General features: G+C 48.3%; 1 protein-coding gene across 3 annotated transcripts in view; it reads left to right on the forward strand.

Annotated features, from left to right (window-relative positions):
• Positions 1-19,183, forward strand: part of clu (clustered mitochondria protein homolog) — an 85,567-nt gene that overhangs the window by 26,419 nt on the left and 39,965 nt on the right. For all 3 annotated transcript variants that reach the window (XR_016288968.1, XM_089572768.1, XM_089572767.1), the window contains exons 6-16: positions 192-261; positions 442-526; positions 1,046-1,124; positions 2,278-2,428; positions 5,066-5,294; positions 10,787-10,904; positions 11,787-11,984; positions 15,691-15,731; positions 15,850-15,904; positions 16,193-16,271; positions 17,044-17,149. Coding sequence is in view for 2 of the 3 variants with exons in the window: in XM_089572768.1 (XP_089428894.1) it covers positions 192-261; positions 442-526; positions 1,046-1,124; positions 2,278-2,428; positions 5,066-5,294; positions 10,787-10,904; positions 11,787-11,984; positions 15,691-15,731; positions 15,850-15,904; positions 16,193-16,271; positions 17,044-17,149 (1,211 nt within the window). In the remaining variant the exon portion in view is untranslated. The remainder of the gene's footprint in view (positions 1-191; positions 262-441; positions 527-1,045; positions 1,125-2,277; positions 2,429-5,065; positions 5,295-10,786; positions 10,905-11,786; positions 11,985-15,690; positions 15,732-15,849; positions 15,905-16,192; positions 16,272-17,043; positions 17,150-19,183) is intronic.

Raw genomic sequence — 19,183 nt, forward strand, 5'->3', positions numbered from 1 at the left:
ATTCTGTTCACCACGCTGGTTAACTATGTGATTTAACTTGGCTCCACACTGTTCGAGGAAGAAGTGGGTTCCTCGGGATGGCAGTGTGGCTGATTCATCACTGGAGTGGCATTTCACCTGTGCCTCTTTCACAGGCGAGTGCTGACGTGGCAAGAAACATAGCAGCGTTTTTCTTTCTTTTTTTTTTGCAGAGTTATCAGGCACTCAAAGTTTTGACCACAAGTGGTTGGAACCCCCCACCTGGGCCAAGGAAACTACATGGTGTGTCTTATTTGCCTATTGTTCCCTTGTTTGCTGTTTTGAACTGAAGGTGTTGTGTTGTTTGCATTTTGGGGCTTCTGTGGGTTCCCACATTAGTGCGAGGCGAAAGTGTCTTATGGAGTCGGTTAGTGCATGAGAAACAGGACCCGCCTGTAATAGGTATATATGCATTGTGTGCAGGAGACCTGGTGTATCTGTACGTCGTGACACTAGAAGACAAGCGGTACCACATCACAGCATCTACAAGGGGCTTCTACATCAATGAGTGAGTGGGCCTTTACAAGCGTTAGGCCTAATTCTGCGGTGTTGCATGCTTGGTAATGGGCAGAGTGTTATTTCAGTGGTTGAACTGGCAGTTAGTAGGTGTCAGGGTTGGTTTTGTGTACAGTATCGTATAGTGTCATCAACTTCTGTTGTTAAATGCAGACATTGCATGTGGAAGTCTTTAGCAAAAACAAAACAAAAAAAAAAACCTAGGATCGGCACAGGTTTAGTGTGGCCCTTCAGTGGTTTCAAAAGCTGCATTGTGTGTTTAGTTGAGCCTGACTGTCTTCACATGTAAAGTGGCTAGTAAGATGGTTTCATTTATTGGTTTTATTTTGAGGGGGTCTTAACTTGCCATAGCAATACGATGATTGTGAGCTGTGCAGTAGCGAAGAGCTGCAGGCTAATTTCAGCCAACCTGGGTTCTTCAGCGTGCACCAGGACCTCGGTGCAAGGGAGTGTTTGCATTTCTTGTTATAGTGCCTTGCATGATGTGCGGTTGTTTATTCTCCACTTTCAGATCAACGGAGGAAGAGTTCAACCCAAGGCCCTGCTCCCCCAAGCATGTTTACCACTCCCTCGTTGACCTGCTCAGCCAGGTAGGGAGCTGGCCGCGTGCTGCCCTCTTTCTAGAGGTGCATGTGCTGCAGCCAAGGATGAAGGGCAGTGGTGGGGTTTGTAAATCTCGCAACAGCACAAGCAAGTGATGTTCAGATCCCTGCGAGGATGTCTTTATGATCAGACCTCATACAGTGTGTAGCTTATCTGGTGATTGGTGAAAAAAAGAAGGTAGGGATTAGCAGAAACTGCAGCACAGGCATGGAATCTAGATGAATGTAAATGTGTCAATCATATTGGAATGATGCCTCATAGATGTAGCTGTCATAGATGTTGCAATTTCTGCAAGACCCCTCTGTTCTTCCTGACTTCAAAGTCAGTACAGTACTTGCATTACTTTCCCTTTTCTAACAGTCTCCTGCCCCAACTAGTGGTGTAAAAAGGTTTCTTTTTGTGTGTGTGTGTGTGTGTGTGTGTGTGTGTGTGTGTGTGTGTGTGTGTGTGCGTGTGTGCGTGCGTGCGTGTTGAGGGGGGGGATAAAATATGTTTGGCCCCCACCCCACATGGGGACGAGGAGACTGTGATGTGACTTGTGGACTTCCACCACGTTTCAGAAGGAGCTGAGGGCGGTTTTTTTCCCACAGTTAGCTTATCCCCCTGCTCACTGGCCTTGCACAACTCCTGGTTGCCCCGTGTGTTCTGCTTGAGGATGGATCCGCTGTTCACTGTGTTGGTTCCTGGCATTGGACTCCAATTACATTCTTGGATCACAGCATATTGAAAATATAATGCACAAATTGGACAGATTAGTACTGATTTTGTTTCAGCACCTCTGTCTTTGAAAATGTACTAATGCTATTTTAGTTGAGCTAAATGTTGACTAATATCAATTGCTTGTGCTTGGTACTTTGTTTCCTTCCATATCTGAACCCCTGTGCCATTCTAGAGTAATAGCTAAATGGTGAGTGTTGTAGGTATTTGAGTAGCGAATGACATAGAGATTAGTAGGACGATTGTAAACGTTGGTGAATATGTTCACAATGGTCAAGGCATGGTGAAAAGTGCGTTCAGAAACTGGCACAGAGTGGGACACAGGTTCAGCGTGGAGTGGTAGTAAAGCACAAAGCGAGGCAAATTGAATGGTGAAGAAGGCACAGAAAGTGATCTGACTGGGCCCCTGTTGTGCCCTCGCAGGTGAGCAGCTCGTTCAAGCGGAACTTTGCGCTCATCCAGAAGAAGCGGACCCAGCGGCACCCCTTTGAGCGGGTGGCCACGCCATACCAGGTCTATTCGTGGCTGGCACCTCCGTCCGAGCACAACATTGACGCCATTCGCGCAGAGGACGGTGAGACCCCATTTTGCATTTTTGCTCGAGGAGGCTCAAGGCTTGCTACACGTTGACTGGGGGCCACCACAGGACAGAAGTTGCACTTGGCTTGTAGTGTGACGGATGTACCTGCGTTGCATTTCTCTTATCAGCACCAGTTGTTGTTGCATCATGTGACTGTGATGTCATGGTAACGTGATGTGTTACGCCAATGACAATGCTCACGCATCAAGTGGCCACTAACAGCTTTGCGGTAGAAATGAGAGTTTCGGAGTTTTTTGAACCTGTGACAGCCACAGTTGATTTACCAAGTGCATGCATTATAAGGAGTGGATGATGGAGATGCAGAGATTGCCACGCTGTCTGGACCTGGACCAGAGTGTTCAGCGGTGGTGTGTGAATATTCGAAATTGTGAATAGTTTGCGAGTAGTACTTCCAGTTTGTCTCAATTCGCTCCACACTTTTATTGTTCGAAGTATTATACCCCCTGAAACATTCGGGAGTTAGGAATTTCCTGTTCGTCAGACTTGTGACCAAACATCATGGCATTTACAAACTGAAATAGTATCTTGCACTTCTCTCATCGATTAACTTCTTTTTCCCCTTGGATAATCGACTGCCAACTCATAGCAAAAGTGTGTGCCGCAAATGCCTTGCATGAAATGAATGCGTTGACGGGCGTCACGAGCTGCCGCAGCATCGCTCAACACATCATTGCATTATGCCACAATGTAGTTGACAGCTGGCTGTGAACTCTCTGGCAACGGAATGTATTAACAGGGTTTTGCTGCATATAGTATAAATTATGATGGGTATGAACAATTTATATGTAGTACCGTATTTACCCAATTCCAACGCGCACCTTTTTTCGGGGAAAATACGTCTCAAAATCGCATGCGCGTTGGATTCGAGTGCAAACCGAAACTGCCCCATAGCTGCCCATCGTCATCGCCATTATACGATGTGGGAGCTCACTAACTGCTGGAAACATGGGAGCACGTTTGCTCGTCGTTTTCTGCGTCGCAGGAGCCGTTTTCAACCGGTGTGGCGCTTGTCATTGGTCGCGTGCTCAGCGACCACGGACCGCGTTCACGACGACGGTATCCCGTGCACTGCCGCGGGCGGACGCCTCATCACTGCCGTTGCACGATCAAGATACGCGGATCGAAGAATATGTTGATGAAACAACGGTTGTCGGAAACGCGTCATTTCGGCGGTAAAGTTCCAAAAACGATGAGACTCCTTTCTGTTTTGCGGCCGACTCTCTGACAGAGATTACATCGTCCGCAGGCGGGGCACGCCGCGCCGCTGACGAGGTCGTGCATCATGCCGATCTCACAGATAACAGCGCTCCCGCGCCCGTTTTTACAGTCGAAGATCTTTATCTTTCGCTCAGACGCACTGACGAAGTCATGGATGCTCCGCAAGAAGCATCGCCGTTGCCGCAGTTACGCCTAGCAGCAGACGAACCTCCCGTAACCGGAGCTCTCCGCTTGCGCTTGGGGCGTCTTCCTTTATACTGATGCTTTGTCAGGAAATTGCGTGAGCGAAAATCTCGTTTCTCAGTCACATTCATAGCGGAGATAGGAGAAAAACCCGGGCAGAAGCGTTGGTTCACGTCTCGGTGGCGGCAGAACGAAGAAAGAGCGTCTGCGCCCGACCGTGCGGTGGAATGCTCGTAGCCAATGGAACGGCTCCGATCGTACCACGTGATTTGAAGGGCCAGTCGCGACGCTCGACTAGGGCGGGAAACGATCTTTTTTTTCGTATTTTTATCAAGAATGCGCTGCTGCCGAAGTGGCTTCTCGTAGACGATGGGTAGGCCTACTTCCCCGCGAATATTCAAGAGCGGGCGACGCCGTGGAGCGAAATGCCGCGCTCCCGAAATTCGGTCAAATTCGCACTTTCGCGAGCCACCGCGAGTGCTTTAATAGTATTTTTTACTAACTTCCCATTGATTATCGGCTTTGATTTTTTTACACATAAAAGAAGAGGCTTGGGGGAATACAAAACGCAAGAAAATACAAAATCGACTTTATCGAAAAAAATCGCGGTTTTTTCACCCGCATCTCCCCTTAAAATATAAAAACGGTTGCAAATTATTTTCATTCGTGGAAGTCACATGCACGTTAGAAGCGGGGCTTGTAGTTTTTTTTTTCATTACCAATATCGGGCGCGCGTTAGAATCGGGGCTTGAAAATTTTTTTTTTTTTTGGTGCCGTAAATTGGGTGCGCGTTGGAATTGGGTAAATACGGTATATTTCCTTTTCTTTTGCCATAGGTATTTTTTGTGATGAGCTTTTATTCGTAGTTTAATTTAGGTGCCTTGATATTCGAAACTATTAGAAAAAACTTCTTCACATGCAATTTTTATTTTTGATATTCGCTTCGCTGTCAGATATTGGATATTCGTGCCCCTCTTTTGTTGAGGCTTGAACCTTTGACAGTGGTCAAGTTCCACTGCCTTTGCATTATCGTCGCAAGTTAGCAGCACTTGTTCCTCACCAAAAATCTATTCTGGGCACTTGAACTGATGGGGCAGTGGTAGTTCGCCAGCCAGAGCAAGACCCCAGGGTTGATTCCGTGCGCATATGCTGTGTGCCACAGCCTGCAGTTTGTGCTATAGTAGCCCGAGTGTGTCTCCCCTGCTGCAGCATTCTCCTTCAAGCTGGGCTACGAGGAGCACATCCCGGGGCAGACGCGGGACTGGAACGATGAGCTGCAAACAACTCGTGAGCTGCCCCGCAAGACCCTGCCCGAGCGGTTGCTGCGCGAACGTGCTGTCTTCAAGGTGCACAGCGACTTTGTGGCCGCTGCCACGCGGGGCGCTGTCGCCGTGGTCGACGGGAACGTCATGGCCATCAACCCTGGCGAGGAGACCAAGTGAGTGGCCCAAGCATGATATGAAAATGACTCTCATAGGGGTGTTGGCAGTTCCATTTTAGACAGATCTTTTGGGACTGACCGTTTCCCCTTGGACAAGTTGCCTGTGTGCAGTGGCAGGCGCACTTCCATTTGCGTGAATACAGTGGACTCTCGTTAAACGGAACCTCAAGGGACCGGGAAAATATGTTCCGTTTATCAGGAGTTTCGTTTAGAGAGAGAATAGACCTTATGCAAAATTGCTGCCATCTATCGGAGAAAAGAAGAACCAGTGGAAAGCGGCCATGTTGGAGGATGACTGAAGCTCGTTTCGCCTCTGCTCTCTGGGTTTAGGCACGCCCTGCGATAGCTTCCTTACGGCTGAGCTGGCTCGAAAGTCTTATTTCCTCTCACTTGAGCCTGTAAACATGACTGAATGGTCAGTCGACCTGTCTCTGCTGCCCAAGTTTCCAAGTGACTTCGCACACACTTATTACGCGTCCAAAACACTTTCCGAACGCCACCGGGTACGGAGCTACAAGTTTTTCACGGGGTCCTACTTCAGTCTGCCGACGCCGAAGACCAAGAAATGTACGAGGCAAATACAGTTTTCCTTTACAGCTAAAAATGTACGCATTTCGCTCTAGTTTGAATCAGTTTTTATTTGCTTCGATACTTTTTGCGAACGGGCGTGCCACTTGAATTGCTGCTGTTGTGGTTGCATTTTCTGTGTGTTGCGTCGGCGCCGAAAGCAAACGATAGTAAACCTCACGCTCATGTTGGTAGTGTCGAAAAATGCAGCCTCTCAACATGCGACACTTTTCATTTTCCTTGAAAAGTTCATGCAGAATGTGTTTGTTTGCCCTAGTGCTTAAAGTTGCTTCGCGCGGCGAGCGGCCAGTTCGTACTAGTAGTGAGCAGCCATACGAAGAGCCTCGGAGTGGTGTGCTGCATGATGAATGAAGTGAATCCGTGCTAGTGTTTCCGTCGAAACAAATATTCGCACTAAAACTAACGCGTGTAATCGCTGCGGCGGATAACGCTAGGAGCGACGGTTCACACAAAGCGCGACCCGTACCACTGAACAGCTGATCACGATTACTCTCTTGCGAGGTCGATAATCGCAGCACTTCAAGGGCAATCGCAGGAGAAAAACAGCTTTTGTATGATATTTTCTTCGTGCCTACAAAGCTTATTTCTAATTTCATTTGCTACATGGTGATAACGAAACGTGTTGCGCGATGTCTCGACATGTAGCGACGGCTCTGCAACATTTGTGCCGCGGATGTCGAGGACCGCAGTCCAAACATAACAATGCGCTCAAATCAAGCGCTCTTGCCTTTTCTCCCTGGGTGCCTTTGTGACCCTTCTGCATACAGCAAGGCACTAAGCAATGTGTGGGCATATTGAGGACGGTGAAACTCGAGCGCGCGCGACGAGCGTGTACCAGTACGTGCTGTGAATCCGGCGGCTATCCTCCAACATGGCGGATCGCGCGCGGCGACCGCTAGATGGCAGTGCATTTTGCATAAGGTCTATAGGTTCAGCATTGCGCAATCCGCTTCCGCGTGATCCCTACGCGGCTGGCGCGCGCGCGCGCAGTTGGCAGTCTCAGCGGATCTCAATTTGCGAAATCTAGGTAATAAGGAGAACGGTACACTATGAGAACAAACTTTATTAGAGAAAAATAAGCAGTGAATTTTTTTTTCAGTAGTACTAGTACTGAAATTTAAAAAAAAAATGTCAAAAGAGTGGGAATTACCACTTATTGCCTAGTGAAAAAGGATTTTATATTTGCTTGTTCGAGCTCTCGGAGCCGTTTTTTGTTAATGGCATCACCCATACTTGACAGGCTGTGCAGAAACACTTCCGAACCTTCTTCTCGTTGGAAGAAACTCTCCAGCATTTGGACTGCCGCTTCCGCCTGCGCAGGTGTCACCACAGGATCAGAGTCAGCGGTCTCGTTTTCAAGCTCTTCCTCCTCGTCTTCACTTTCATCAGGGGGGCAGACATCAGCTATAATGCTGTGCACGGTATTTTCTGGGCACGTTGCCACATCGCTGTCGATCTGGACATATTCATCAAGTTGAATGCCCATCGCAGCACAATTCTCTAGTAGCAAATCTTCCTCGGCTGCGTCGTGAACATCATCAGGCTCACTCTGTGTGCTGGGTTTTTCTGTGGTTGCGGCAAACCCCGCATGCCTGAAGCAGCTGGCAATGGTGGTTGCACTAACCTGCCGCCAAGCATCATCCAGGAGGTAAACGGCACGCAGTACATCTACCTTGTACTCTTTCCCCTGGTCCATGCATAAGAGCATCCTCCTAAGAAGATTTTTGCGGAAGCGCGACTTGAGCGCTTGAATCACACCCTGATCCATAGGCTGCAGCAGTGCTGTGGTGTTCGCTGGCAGGAATTCCAGCTGTATGGACTTCAAACCTGGCACAGTTCCGTGTCCAGGGCAGTTATCCACCAGGAACAAAACTTTCCGCTTGTTGCGAGAGAAGCGCGCATCCTCGCGATAAATCCACTCACTAAAAATGGCTTGCGTCATCCACGCCTTGCCATTGGCCTGGTATGAAACGGGCAAGGTTGCGACGTTTTTGAAGCAACGAGGATGCTTCGATTTGCCGATCACTAGCGGCTTCAACTTATCGCTGCCCGTCATGTTGGCACCGATAAGGACGGTCAGCCTGTCCTTGCTCAGTTTCCCTCCGGTGCATTTCTCTCCTCTAAATGATAGCGATTTTGAGGGGAGCAACTTGTAAAAGAGTGCAGTCCCATCTACATTGTAGATGTTCTCTGGATCGTATTCCTCCAGAATCTCGGGCAGCCGTCTTTCTCGCCAGTCTCCGCATGCCGTCGCGTCAGCAGCGGCAGCTTCCCCTGAAACAGCACGAAACACCAGTCCATTGCGCTCTTTAAACCGGGTCAGCCACCCCTCGCTGCACGAGAAACCCTCGATGCCGAGGTGAAGAACAAATTCTTCCGCTTTTGCATGAATTAGTGGCCCGCTGATTGGGATGTTTTCACTGCGGTCTCTGCGCAGCCAAAGCACCAGGCATTTCTCCAAGTCTTCGTGGTCAGCCGCTCGCAGTCGTTTTCTTTGAGGACCAAAGCGTGACGTCTCGAACGCCTTCCGCAGCTTGTCCTTGTCCTGAAGAATTCTTGTTAGGCTGCTTTTGGGGACGGCGTACTTCGTCGCTAGCGCCGTTTTCGTGAAGCGACCACTCTCGAAGTCGTTGATGATCTCCATCTTCCTTTCCAACGCAAGTGCATTGTGCGGTCGTTTTTGCGCTGCCATCGGACCGAACAAAAGCTCTAGGGCTTAGGCCTAACTGAACACAACCGCCGTGAACGCGAGCGAGCGATGCGGAGGGCAGTGTACGAGCAAACCGGAAACCGCCGGAGACGGAAACCGGAGAGGTGACGCGGGGAGGAGGCGGAGGGGAGCATTGATGCGTACCGCGATGGCACTGCGCTTGTCCAACTAGTTGCGGTTTCGAGTTTTTCGGTTCCGTTAACGCGGGGGTCGCAAAATTTGAGTTCCGATTAACGAGATTTTTTTTACATTGGCTTAATACAAAACCAACCAATCGCGAGGCGTTTGTTCCGTTTAAGCGGTAGTTCCGTTTAACCAATTTCCGTTTATCGAGATTCTACTGTAGTTTGGTGGCAGGGTTCTTGAACTGTGTCCTACAGATGCCTGTAGTTCTTTGGTGTGCTTTTTGGGCTCCCCAAGCACCTAGACCCTCAGACATGCTTCAGTCTCCGGCCATCATTTACCCACTCTATATTTTGGGACTACCGTATTTACTCGCATAACAGGCGCACTCGCATAATAGGCGCACCCCCAGTTTGGTGGCGAAAAATCAGGTTTTTTCATTTCCACGCATAATAGGCGCACCCCAAACTTGGCACTGTGATCAATAGTGTATTTACACGATTGCAAACCGCCCCCGCCCCCCATCCCCCAATCTTTATTTTAACAAAGTTTTTGCTGAACTGACTACTGGTCCTCACTAGTGCTGCTGCCATCGCAGCTGCTGCGGACCCACACCACGTACAACGACATCGCGTGGAACAGCCGCACACAGTTTTCAGGGATGCTCACTGTAAATGTCTGTTTGGAAAGCTTCATCTCCAGCCGGAAACGTTCCCGACTTAGGCCCACGAAAACCTCGGCGGTTGGAGTCTCGTATGAAAATTTAGGCACGCCGCAGTCGCAACTGCCGCATTTCTCAGCCACTTTGAATTTCCGACCTGCCGCATGCTTGCCGTGTTCGAGAGAAAACTTCCAGCCGTGTAGCTATTAAAGTGCTTGCCCGTCGTGCTAAAACAGCAACGCTCGGTGGCAGAGCCACAACTACGATGAACTTAGACACTACCACAGACCCCGGCACTTTGACAGCCACAAAAAAACTGGAGCTGGTGATGCTGATGGCGATATGGATAGCAAAAGCTTGCGGTGGAGGAAAACATTGATGATGATGATGAGCTTGGCCTCGGGCACCCTCCGTGGGCGGCGCCTGGAAGCTCCTGTGCGCGTGTGTGGCCTCCGCGATCAAGCACCCGTTGCACGCAGCCGGAGCTGATCGGGGAGGCCATGGCGCGTTCATTTCGAAGGCTATTCCCGCGTGAGTCATGGAAAGTTTCGGTGTGGCCTGTACACGGGTGCGTTTATGCTGTATGTTCAATTTTGCGAGTTGAAAAATTTCTGGGAATTTTACCCCGCGTAATAGGCGCACCCCGAACTTTGAGCCGGATTTTCTGGAAAAAAAACTGCGCCTGTTATGTGAGTAAACACGGTAATAATCGTTCAGCAATTGGTTATTGCAAACTGCAGTTGGTTAGTGCGGCTTGGTTCGCCGTGAGGCCACTGCCAATGGCCACGAGCTCAAAGCGGTGTGCTTGGGGCACTTGCAAGGGGATGGTGATGACAGCAAAATCAAAACTCAAGATGGATGCGGCGTTCCCGTCGCCTGCGAGATGGTTGGCTTGATGGATCTGCTGAGGCAGCTTGTAAGTTTCTGAAAAAAAGGGCAGAAGTAAAGAATCACTTCAATAGCAAGTAAGGGTTTTCTCCTTGAGTTATCCATAACACATTTGTGTGCGGATTCTTAGAATGCTGGGAGATGAATTTCAATGTAGCGAAATTTCGTTATTGCGAAGTAAACCGGGCATTTTACCGACGTAGTTAAATCGAGGTTTAACTGTAGTTACTTTTGTCATATGTCGCGTGGTGGAGATGGCAGGCCATCAGTCAGGAAGACAGGGGAAGGCTTTCAAAAGAAAAGAAAGAAAGTTGGCATATGCATTACAGCATCAATTACTGCATGGAGTGGTAGGAGCAACACATCTGACCTGCATGCAAACAAGCGAGCTGGGCTTAATGGCTTTTATTTTGCAGGGGGGTTAGCGAGTGAGAACTGCCTGGCTGGCATCTCTGTTGGGATACTATTTGAAACTGGTTCAAGAAGAGGTGTTCCTCCTGGCTTTCTGCTGTGCTGCAGGATGCAGATGTTCATCTGGAACAACATCTTCTTCAGCCTGGGCTTTGATGTTCGAGACCACTACAAGGAGCTGGGAGGGGATGCAGCAGCCTTTGCGGCACCCTGCAACGACCTGCAGGTACTATTACCCACCCTGTGAAAAAGAGAAGAAAAAAAAAATTAATGGTACTGTTAATTTAGTGGTATGTTGAGTACTCAAAGTGTTCCAGAGCTAGATTTGCCTTCACACTTCTGTCTCTATGGTTTGGGAACTATGAGCATTATTTAAGGTATTAGGTCTTGGTTATGGTTTTCTGCAAGAAAGGCTGGCACTTTGAATTTGAGGCGAATGGTGAGGGACAACGATTAGGACAACGCAGCGAGCTATGGAAAGGAAAATGATACGTGTAACACTAAGGTATCCTAGTCGAAATCGAGAGGAAGAAATGGGCTTGGGCAGGGCATGTAATGCGAAGGCAAGGTAACCGCGGTCCTTAAGAGTAACGGAGTGGATTCCAAGAGAAGGCAAGCTTAGCAGGAGGCGGCAGAAAGTTAGGTGGCCGGATGTGATCACGAGTTTTGCAGGGATACGGTGGCCGCAGCTAGCACAGGACAGGTTTAATTGGAGAGGCCTTTTGCCATCCAGTGGGCTTAGTCAGGCTGATGATGACAATGATGAGAAAGTTGTATGTGGGTGACTGAATGCTGTCATTTTTTAGGAATTTGTTTAGTGGTTTGATGTGTTCAGAGCTACAATGAAATAGTTTTAAAAACTGAACATTGCATGGTAGCGTGAGACCCGATACAGTTCATTGTTTCTGCGGGATGTCAGAGTTGATGCTGGGCTTAAATCGGCAGCTTTAAATAGTTGCCTAGTTTGACGCCAATTTCATGATTTCTCAGCTTTGCAGAACACATTTCACTGCTGGTACCTTTGTGTCATGGATGTTTGCTGCGCTCTCTTGCAGTCTTGTTGGGATGGGGAGTACATGACACCCCATGTTTGTGTGCTGTGTTGCAGGGGGTGCGGGCATACGCGGCAGTAGACGTTGATGGCCTCTGCACGCTGGGCACGGTGGTGGTGGACTACCGGGGCTACCGGGTCACGGCGCAGTCCATCATCCCGGGCATCCTTGAGCGCGAGCAGGACCAGTCCGTGGTCTACGGGTCTGTCGACTTTGGCAAGACCGTGGTCACCCACCCAGACTACCTGGAACTGGTACGTGTCTCTGGTGTTTTATACAGCAAGAGCTGTCGATGACACCAGCCCCCCCTCATCTGCTTTGTCGGAGTAGACATCCACTTGTGTGGGAGAGGAGTGGGCAGGATATTCGTTACGCTTTGCTGCATGTGCCATGTTGCTTGTCCGTCGTGACGTTACTTTCATCGCATATGTAGCACATGTGTGACGTAACAGCTATTGCTGGGTTCTTGTATAATGCAGTACAAGATAAATCTTTGTGGAATTTTTTTTTTTCTTTCTGCAATGATTGCAGTGTGCGCGCATTAGTTCCCCGGGGGCCGTGGGACTGGGACTGGAAATGAGGCTGATGTGAGAGGCTTCTTTGTGATGTTGACATGCACTGCAAAGGCTCTCCATGGCCGCAGTGTGGAATAGGTCTTTGGCGTGCCCAGATGTATTGGAGTGGAAGAATTGGTGCTAGTGAACGAATATTGTGGCCAGGCTCAGCTCCTGCTGATGCCAGTTTAATGTTGCATGATTTCCACTTGCATTGACTAGAAGGGCTGCAGAAAAAAGCGCCTACATGTTTCGAAACAGTCGCTTCTGCTTGCGGAGACTCTGTGCCTTGCACTGATTTCGTAGCACCTTATAGGCTTTGTAACTTTCCTGGCTGTGCATTGTGGCCTGACTTGCTGCTGCGCCAAATAACCCCTGAACATTGTAACTCGCCTTGATGATATAGTTCTAGCAAAGAATCATTGCTGCCAGAAATGGACCCATTGGCAGGATTGGCAGAGTTGTTGTAATTGCAGCTGGCTTGGCCCTGCGGGGAGTGTTCCGGCTTTAGATCCCAGCTGTAGTCTGCAGCATCAATTTAAACACGGCGGAGAGCTGCTTTGCATGCAGTAAAACACGAGGGGAGATGGGGTGATGTGACGAAGTGCCGGTTGCTGCGCTTAGGTGCTGTGCCTTGTCTGTCCTGCAGAAATGAGGGCTTCTTCGGGAGTGACTGCTCGACAACACAGGCAGTTGTGTATGTGGCAGTAATTACTGATAGTAAAGCATTAAGTGCAACAGGGAAAGTTGCAGCCACAACAGTAGAGTGTGGGATGTATGTTAACGTCATTAGGAACATATTTGGCATATTAAGGGGGGACACGGCTCTTTGCGGCCGAAAATTGGTCAAAAAATCGCATTTTCAATCTTTTCATTTTCGCGATCCTGAGGTGATCGCGCAGCTATCTACAAATTTTCGTTGAAAAATACCGCCTAATTCATGAGTTATAGTGCTCCAAAGACGTGAAACCGCGCGCGCGGCCCTTTAAATTGAGGTCTAATCGCACCGAACTTTGACTGCCCGCAGTTCGAAAAATACGCGCTCCGCCGGCGCCATTTTGGTTTCGTTTGAAACGTCTCGATTCAGGCTATTTCCATACTCCGGTTGGCAACAATGAGCAAGCCCAAGCAGCGGCAAACAAAGAAACAAAATTGAGCAAAACGCGCTCTGCTATTGGTTCTCAAAACCACGTGACCAAAATGGCGACTTTTGGTTGGTTGACGGCGTCGACCGTTTGCAGCCCGGCGCCATTTTGTGTGGGTCGGGCAGTCCCACTGTCACGGCGAAGTGAGGTTTGTGGGGCGCTAAGTGCGAAATATTTCAATTTACGCAAGTCTTAGTCTAAAAGCACTAAAAGATATTGATCCGAAGCGCGCTGGGAACGCTGTATCGTTGCATCCTTGTGTCTACGTAACCGATAACGCTGTAACCAGCGATGCTTAGCGTGACAGCGAGGATTGAACACTCATCCTGAGGGAGCGAAAGGTATAGATACGAAATGCGTTGTGTACGCTGCATCGTGGCATCCCGTTATCTATAATCAGCCGCGTACCTGCCGCGTACCTGTACCTGCCGCGTACAGACAGCGTAATCGTGACTGTGCAGATGAAAAAGCGATACCTAAGCAGCTTCTGTTGACAGCCAGCAACGGCGCGTGCGATAGATCGAGATCTCCGATAAACCTGATGATGCGGCGCCAGCGGCGGCTGCGAAACTGGCGTCCCTCAAAGTGCGGAATGGGAAACCTTGACGAAATAAATTTGCTTCTCAATGTTTTGGGGGGCAAGATGAGCAAAGAGCACGTATCGTTTGTGAGGGGCTGACTGCAATCACAGCGCCGTTGAGGTAGAATCGCGCGCTGCAGCTTGGGGAGGTCACAGTGCAAAGGCACTCCTCCAAACAATGCCATCTATTCGCCGGCAATTTGCTTGTTGCAACCGCAGTTATGTCGACGGGAAATGGTGCTTTTATATCAGAAACCAGCCAGAACTCACTTCAGTGATTTCTAGTTACCCTTAGTGCCACAAAAATATGCCAAAAACGTTTTTTTCGATTTCTCAAAACTGAAATTTTGGCATGCACAGAATTTTGGAGGAGCGATATCTCCAATTCTATATTAGCTATTACTACAATTCTTTTTGTGCTAGAAAGATAAATGCACAGGTTGTGCAATAAGGCTAAATTTAAACTACTGCTTCCTCAGGAAAATTTTGGAAATAAATTGTTTGTCTCAGTAGTCAAAATGAGCTTTTTCTCTGTTATGTTTGACCAGCTGTAACTTTCGTCCAAGTCGTCCTAGAATGCTCATTTATGCCTTATTGCACTCCTTGGTGATTCTAGATCATTTATAAATAGTAATCTTCTCCACAAGGTCTTATGTTAATTAACCAAACTTCCTCCAAACAAAAGACATATTTTTCATAATAAATACAAAACTTACTGCTGCAGGGGGAAACTGTTCGCAGTTTTAGAATCAGCACATGAAAATGTACAAACAGTGAAAATTTGGTGTAAATCTGTCCATAAATAAAAAAAATAGTTCTAAGAGGGGTGTCCCCCCTTAAATTGATAGAGAACTGTGCATGCTTTCTGTGAGTCTGTTCTTGGAAGCCATTGTATGGTCTTTTGTGTGTGTATATGTGTGTGTGTGGGCTAAATAGCTCCAGCATGACCAATATGCAAGATGCTTACACCTCAAGTGCTGTGAAAAAAAAAAAAAAAAATGAACGGACCAAGTCTTCTTTAGGTCCTGCTGGTAGCTGACTTTGTTCGTCGTGTACAGATCTGCCAGTGTGCATCTGCTTGACCTCTTTCACACTTAATGTGTTCGTGTTGTACATTGCATGGCTTACTGCATGATTAACATGGAAAAGGAAGTGTGTTGTGCTTGCAGATTGATTATTTTAGGTCATAGATTTTGCTCTTGACTGGCGTTAAATAATGAAGTGTCTCGTCATCCCTGCACCGCAGCGCATATTAAAGTGGTCAGAACGAGCTTTCGCAGCTGATGTGGTGCCTTGAGCTGTTTCATTACAGTTGCTGAGTGTTACTCTGATTAGTTTGGTTTGGTTTATGGAGTTTTAATGTCCCAAAGCGACTCAGGCTATGAGGGATGCCGTAGTGAGGGGCTGCGGAAATTTCGACCACCTGGAGTTCTTTAATGTGCACTGATATCACACAGTACACGGGCCTCTAGAATTTCTCCTCCATTGAAACTCGACTGCTGTGGTCGGATCGAACCCGCGTCTTTCGGGTCAGCAGCCGGGCGCCGTAACCACTGAACCACCGCGGTGGCACTCTGATTAGTTCATCTCAATCTTAGTCTTCTCTGCTTGTGGTTTATTTTTTCGTCATTTGTATGCCCTTCTTAATTCACTGTTTTGGTTGTCTCTGCTTTCATTCCAGCTGAAGAAAGCTGCAAATGCACTCAAGATACTACCTCACAGGTGAGCACTGTTTGGAGCTTTGCTGGCCTCGTTTTTTGTTTTCCTCGTTCCATTGTGTGCGCTGCCATTCCGAGTTGAGATAGGTTGCTGAACGCCTGTTCTGCTTTCCTGCCCACAGTGTGATCAACGAAAAGGACGAAGAAGTGGAGCTGTGCTCATCTGTTGAGTGCAAGGTGAGCTGTGGACGGGAGCTTTTGTGCGGTGTTCTTCAGCGCCCCTGAAAACCTTCGTAATGCTTCTATGCTTTGAAGCTGGCTTCGCTGTGCACTTGCATTTTTCTGGTAAATGGAAACTCCCCCCCCCCCCCCCCCTTCTGTCCCTTTCTTTTCTTCTTGTTAATGCCCCAAGGGGCACTTTCTTAAGGCTTTTTTTTTTTTTTTGCCATGTGAGGTGTAAACGCTCTTCATGCACGCATCCGACATCACACGAGTGTTGTGGCACATGTCGGTCTTGTATTGCAGGGCATCACAGGCAATGACAACAGGCACTACATCTTGGACCTGTTGCGGACATTCCCTCCAGATGTCAACTACCTCATTCGTGAGTGACCCTATTTGACACAGTGCATCGTCTCTCCCTTGCAAGCGCTGTTGTTGAAAGTATGCGGGGACAAGCAGAAGCAATAAGTTCTACCACTGCATTTTGGGAAACATGCATTCACTTGCTGCTACCAGTGCTTTTGCGTTTTTGTGGAAGCAAGGTAGCATATGCCAGCTATACCAGGAGTTCAAGTGTATTGTTGGAACGTTGTCTGTCGAACAGGTTACAAGAGCGCTTCTGAGCTTTTATCCCTTGGTTTCGTGCCTTAGACACTAATAAGCTTGTGGGGTTGTTGAAGATTGGAGCTATGGTGGGAACGTGTTCTTAGTGGTGTTTGCTTGGCATTGTGATGTAATAGATGGTGTTCCTTTTTACATATATAGAGCATGTAGCACACCTTGTAAATGCTATGGTTGTGAGGCAGTGTTTTTGCACATTATTCCTTGAGATGGCTGTCTGAACTCTGCTTGACTAGTGCGCATGCCTCTTTGTTCAGTTTAACTCTTCTCCAAAACGATTTTTGGGGATGTCTGAATTTTATGAAAGTAAAGCTGGGCTTGTTGTGATTTAGAAGTAATTTAACCGAACATTAGAATTTCAGAATTTGCCAACATTTAACCTTACATAGAAGTCTTGCCAGTCCGAAACTAACGACAGGTAAATGTGCAACTCAGTGGTTTGCAGTGATCGTGCCCACTGTTTTGTAACTTCGTAGCTTGTTCACGGGGTCTGACTTGCGCGAACTGTTTTGTGTGCCCTGTTTGTGCTGCAGTGGATGGTGTGGAGCTGTGCAAGGAATCCCGAGCAGCAGGTTATCCGCGGGAGCACAAGCACAAGCTCTGCTGCCTTCGCCAAGAGCTGATCGACGCATTTGTCGAGTGAGTGGCCTTGAGGGGAAGGGCTGCGCCATAGTCCTTCAATGCTTTTTTCTGGTCACGAAACTCCCGCCTCAGTTTCATATAGGGTCGGCGCTGGCCGCTAGAGGCGCCGCTGGGCACTGGAGGGCACCGAGCAGCGGCGCAGCCGCCTGCCCGCCCCAGCCGGCTTTGCATCACGCGAGGTATTTTCACCCGATTACTCGAAAATTTCAGCGACAGTCGGTTTAGCTTTCCTTCCAATCTAGTCTAACGAGAATATGACGAACTTTAATCAGGGAGGAAATGGGAAATGGGAAGGAAATGATGACGTAGCGACATACAGATACTTCTCTGAAGCAGACGATTTGTGTAGAACTGCGCAGCTTCTTGTTTATTCTCAAAATGGCCCTGTTACATTTTTGAACGTGATGCAGCACACTAACGCCCTGTAGACGCGATAAAAAGCTAACGATATTGCCAGAAGAAAGCGATACGCGCTACAAAGACAGTTGCTTGTCTCCTGCCTTCGCATCGCTGTTTTCGATCTCAAATCTTGAAGCGCGTAACCGCTAGCTTGCAGTTGGCGAAATACGAGCAGAAACATGACCGCAGTCCCCATTCAACACCTCCCAACTCTGGTCTGACAGCTCAAGCGTGAGTCCGCTTTCAAGAAGCGTATATACATAGCCGGTGCTTTTGAATTTATAAGGCAGCTTTCTTGTGGGAACTGGGGCCACGCGATGCCCGTCCGGGCTCGAAAGTAAGCATATGATGGCTTGCGCAACGGGCTTCTTATTTTGCCCCTTTTTGTCGCAGTTTTAAGAGTAGCAAGCATGACCGTGATGGCTTGATCAACGAAAGACTCCGTGCTCACGGCTGCATATATGTGACACATAAGGAACGCGCGCTAAGTTTCATCGTGTGATTTTTGCTTTAATTCAGCTTCCGCATATGAAAGGGCTCTGTCATTTTTGGCTGTCGTGTATCTAAATCACTAAATCAGCATTCGTGGTCGTTGCAAACATGCGAGGCAATGATTTTCAGCGCATTTGTTTCTTAATTCACGACAATTTTTTTTAACTTAATTCTTCTTGAACCGATTACAGCTGACACTGTTGTCAGCTTGTCATTAGGAGCCTTGTCATTAGGAGAAACATGAGAACTGCAGCCTTAAAAATATATGCTCCTGTCACTAAATTCGGGACCCCCGCGGTATCCCCTCTGTTTTTCTGGCGCCGGTCGTCGGAATGGGTGGACGGCCTCACCGCGTCCTTCAGAGCTTGCGTCTCCTAAATGCCAAGGACGCAGTCACGCGGGGAATGACCGCATGCGGCTTATAAGGCGATGTGAAAGTAATTTTGTGGACGGTGGACGTGAGGGTAAAAGATACGGCGGCAGTGTAAGCGCAGGGCCGGACAAAGCATTTGGGCTAGTCGATGCGTGCAGACGGGAGCGTGCATCAGGCAAGGACGTGATCGGCTAGCGATCGGGACTACGATCAGAACCTACCACGTCAACCCTCGTTACCCCGAGGCCCCATGATAAGCCAACATCAGGCTCTGGTCCTCCAACGTCCTCGCCACTGAATCAGCCCCGCAACGACCTACCCTCCTTCGAATAGGAGCTTGCCATCCCTGCAGATAAGCACTCGTTTCCCCTCTATATTGACCTCTCCTTTTTTCCCCTCCCTACATACCTCACTTTCAATTGTTTTACGAGCTAACGTCTTCCAGTCCTTATTGTAGCTGTCACTAGTTCTGTAGGCATTATTCTGATGTCTTATACTTCGAACCCTTACGTTTAACTCTTCTGTATTTGTTCAGTTGTGTATTCGTTAGTGCCCTATCTTCTTTGACTTGGGTTCATTTTTAAGCTGTTGTAACAGTGCATTGTTTGTAGCAGGCATCTGTTTTACTAACTGCCGTACACCTCATGCATACGGTCAGCGGCTCATCAGTCGTGGACCATATCTCTGACCTGTGTGTCTCAACCAAATTTTTCTTGCATGCTAAGAGGAACTGTTGGCAGTTCTCCCACCCGAAAATTCTATATGAC

Source organism: Amblyomma mixtum, chromosome 2 (genome assembly GCF_055824585.1).
Source record: "Amblyomma mixtum isolate Tamu chromosome 2, ASM5582458v1, whole genome shotgun sequence".
In the NCBI taxonomy this organism is placed as follows: domain Eukaryota; kingdom Metazoa; phylum Arthropoda; class Arachnida; order Ixodida; family Ixodidae; genus Amblyomma; species Amblyomma mixtum.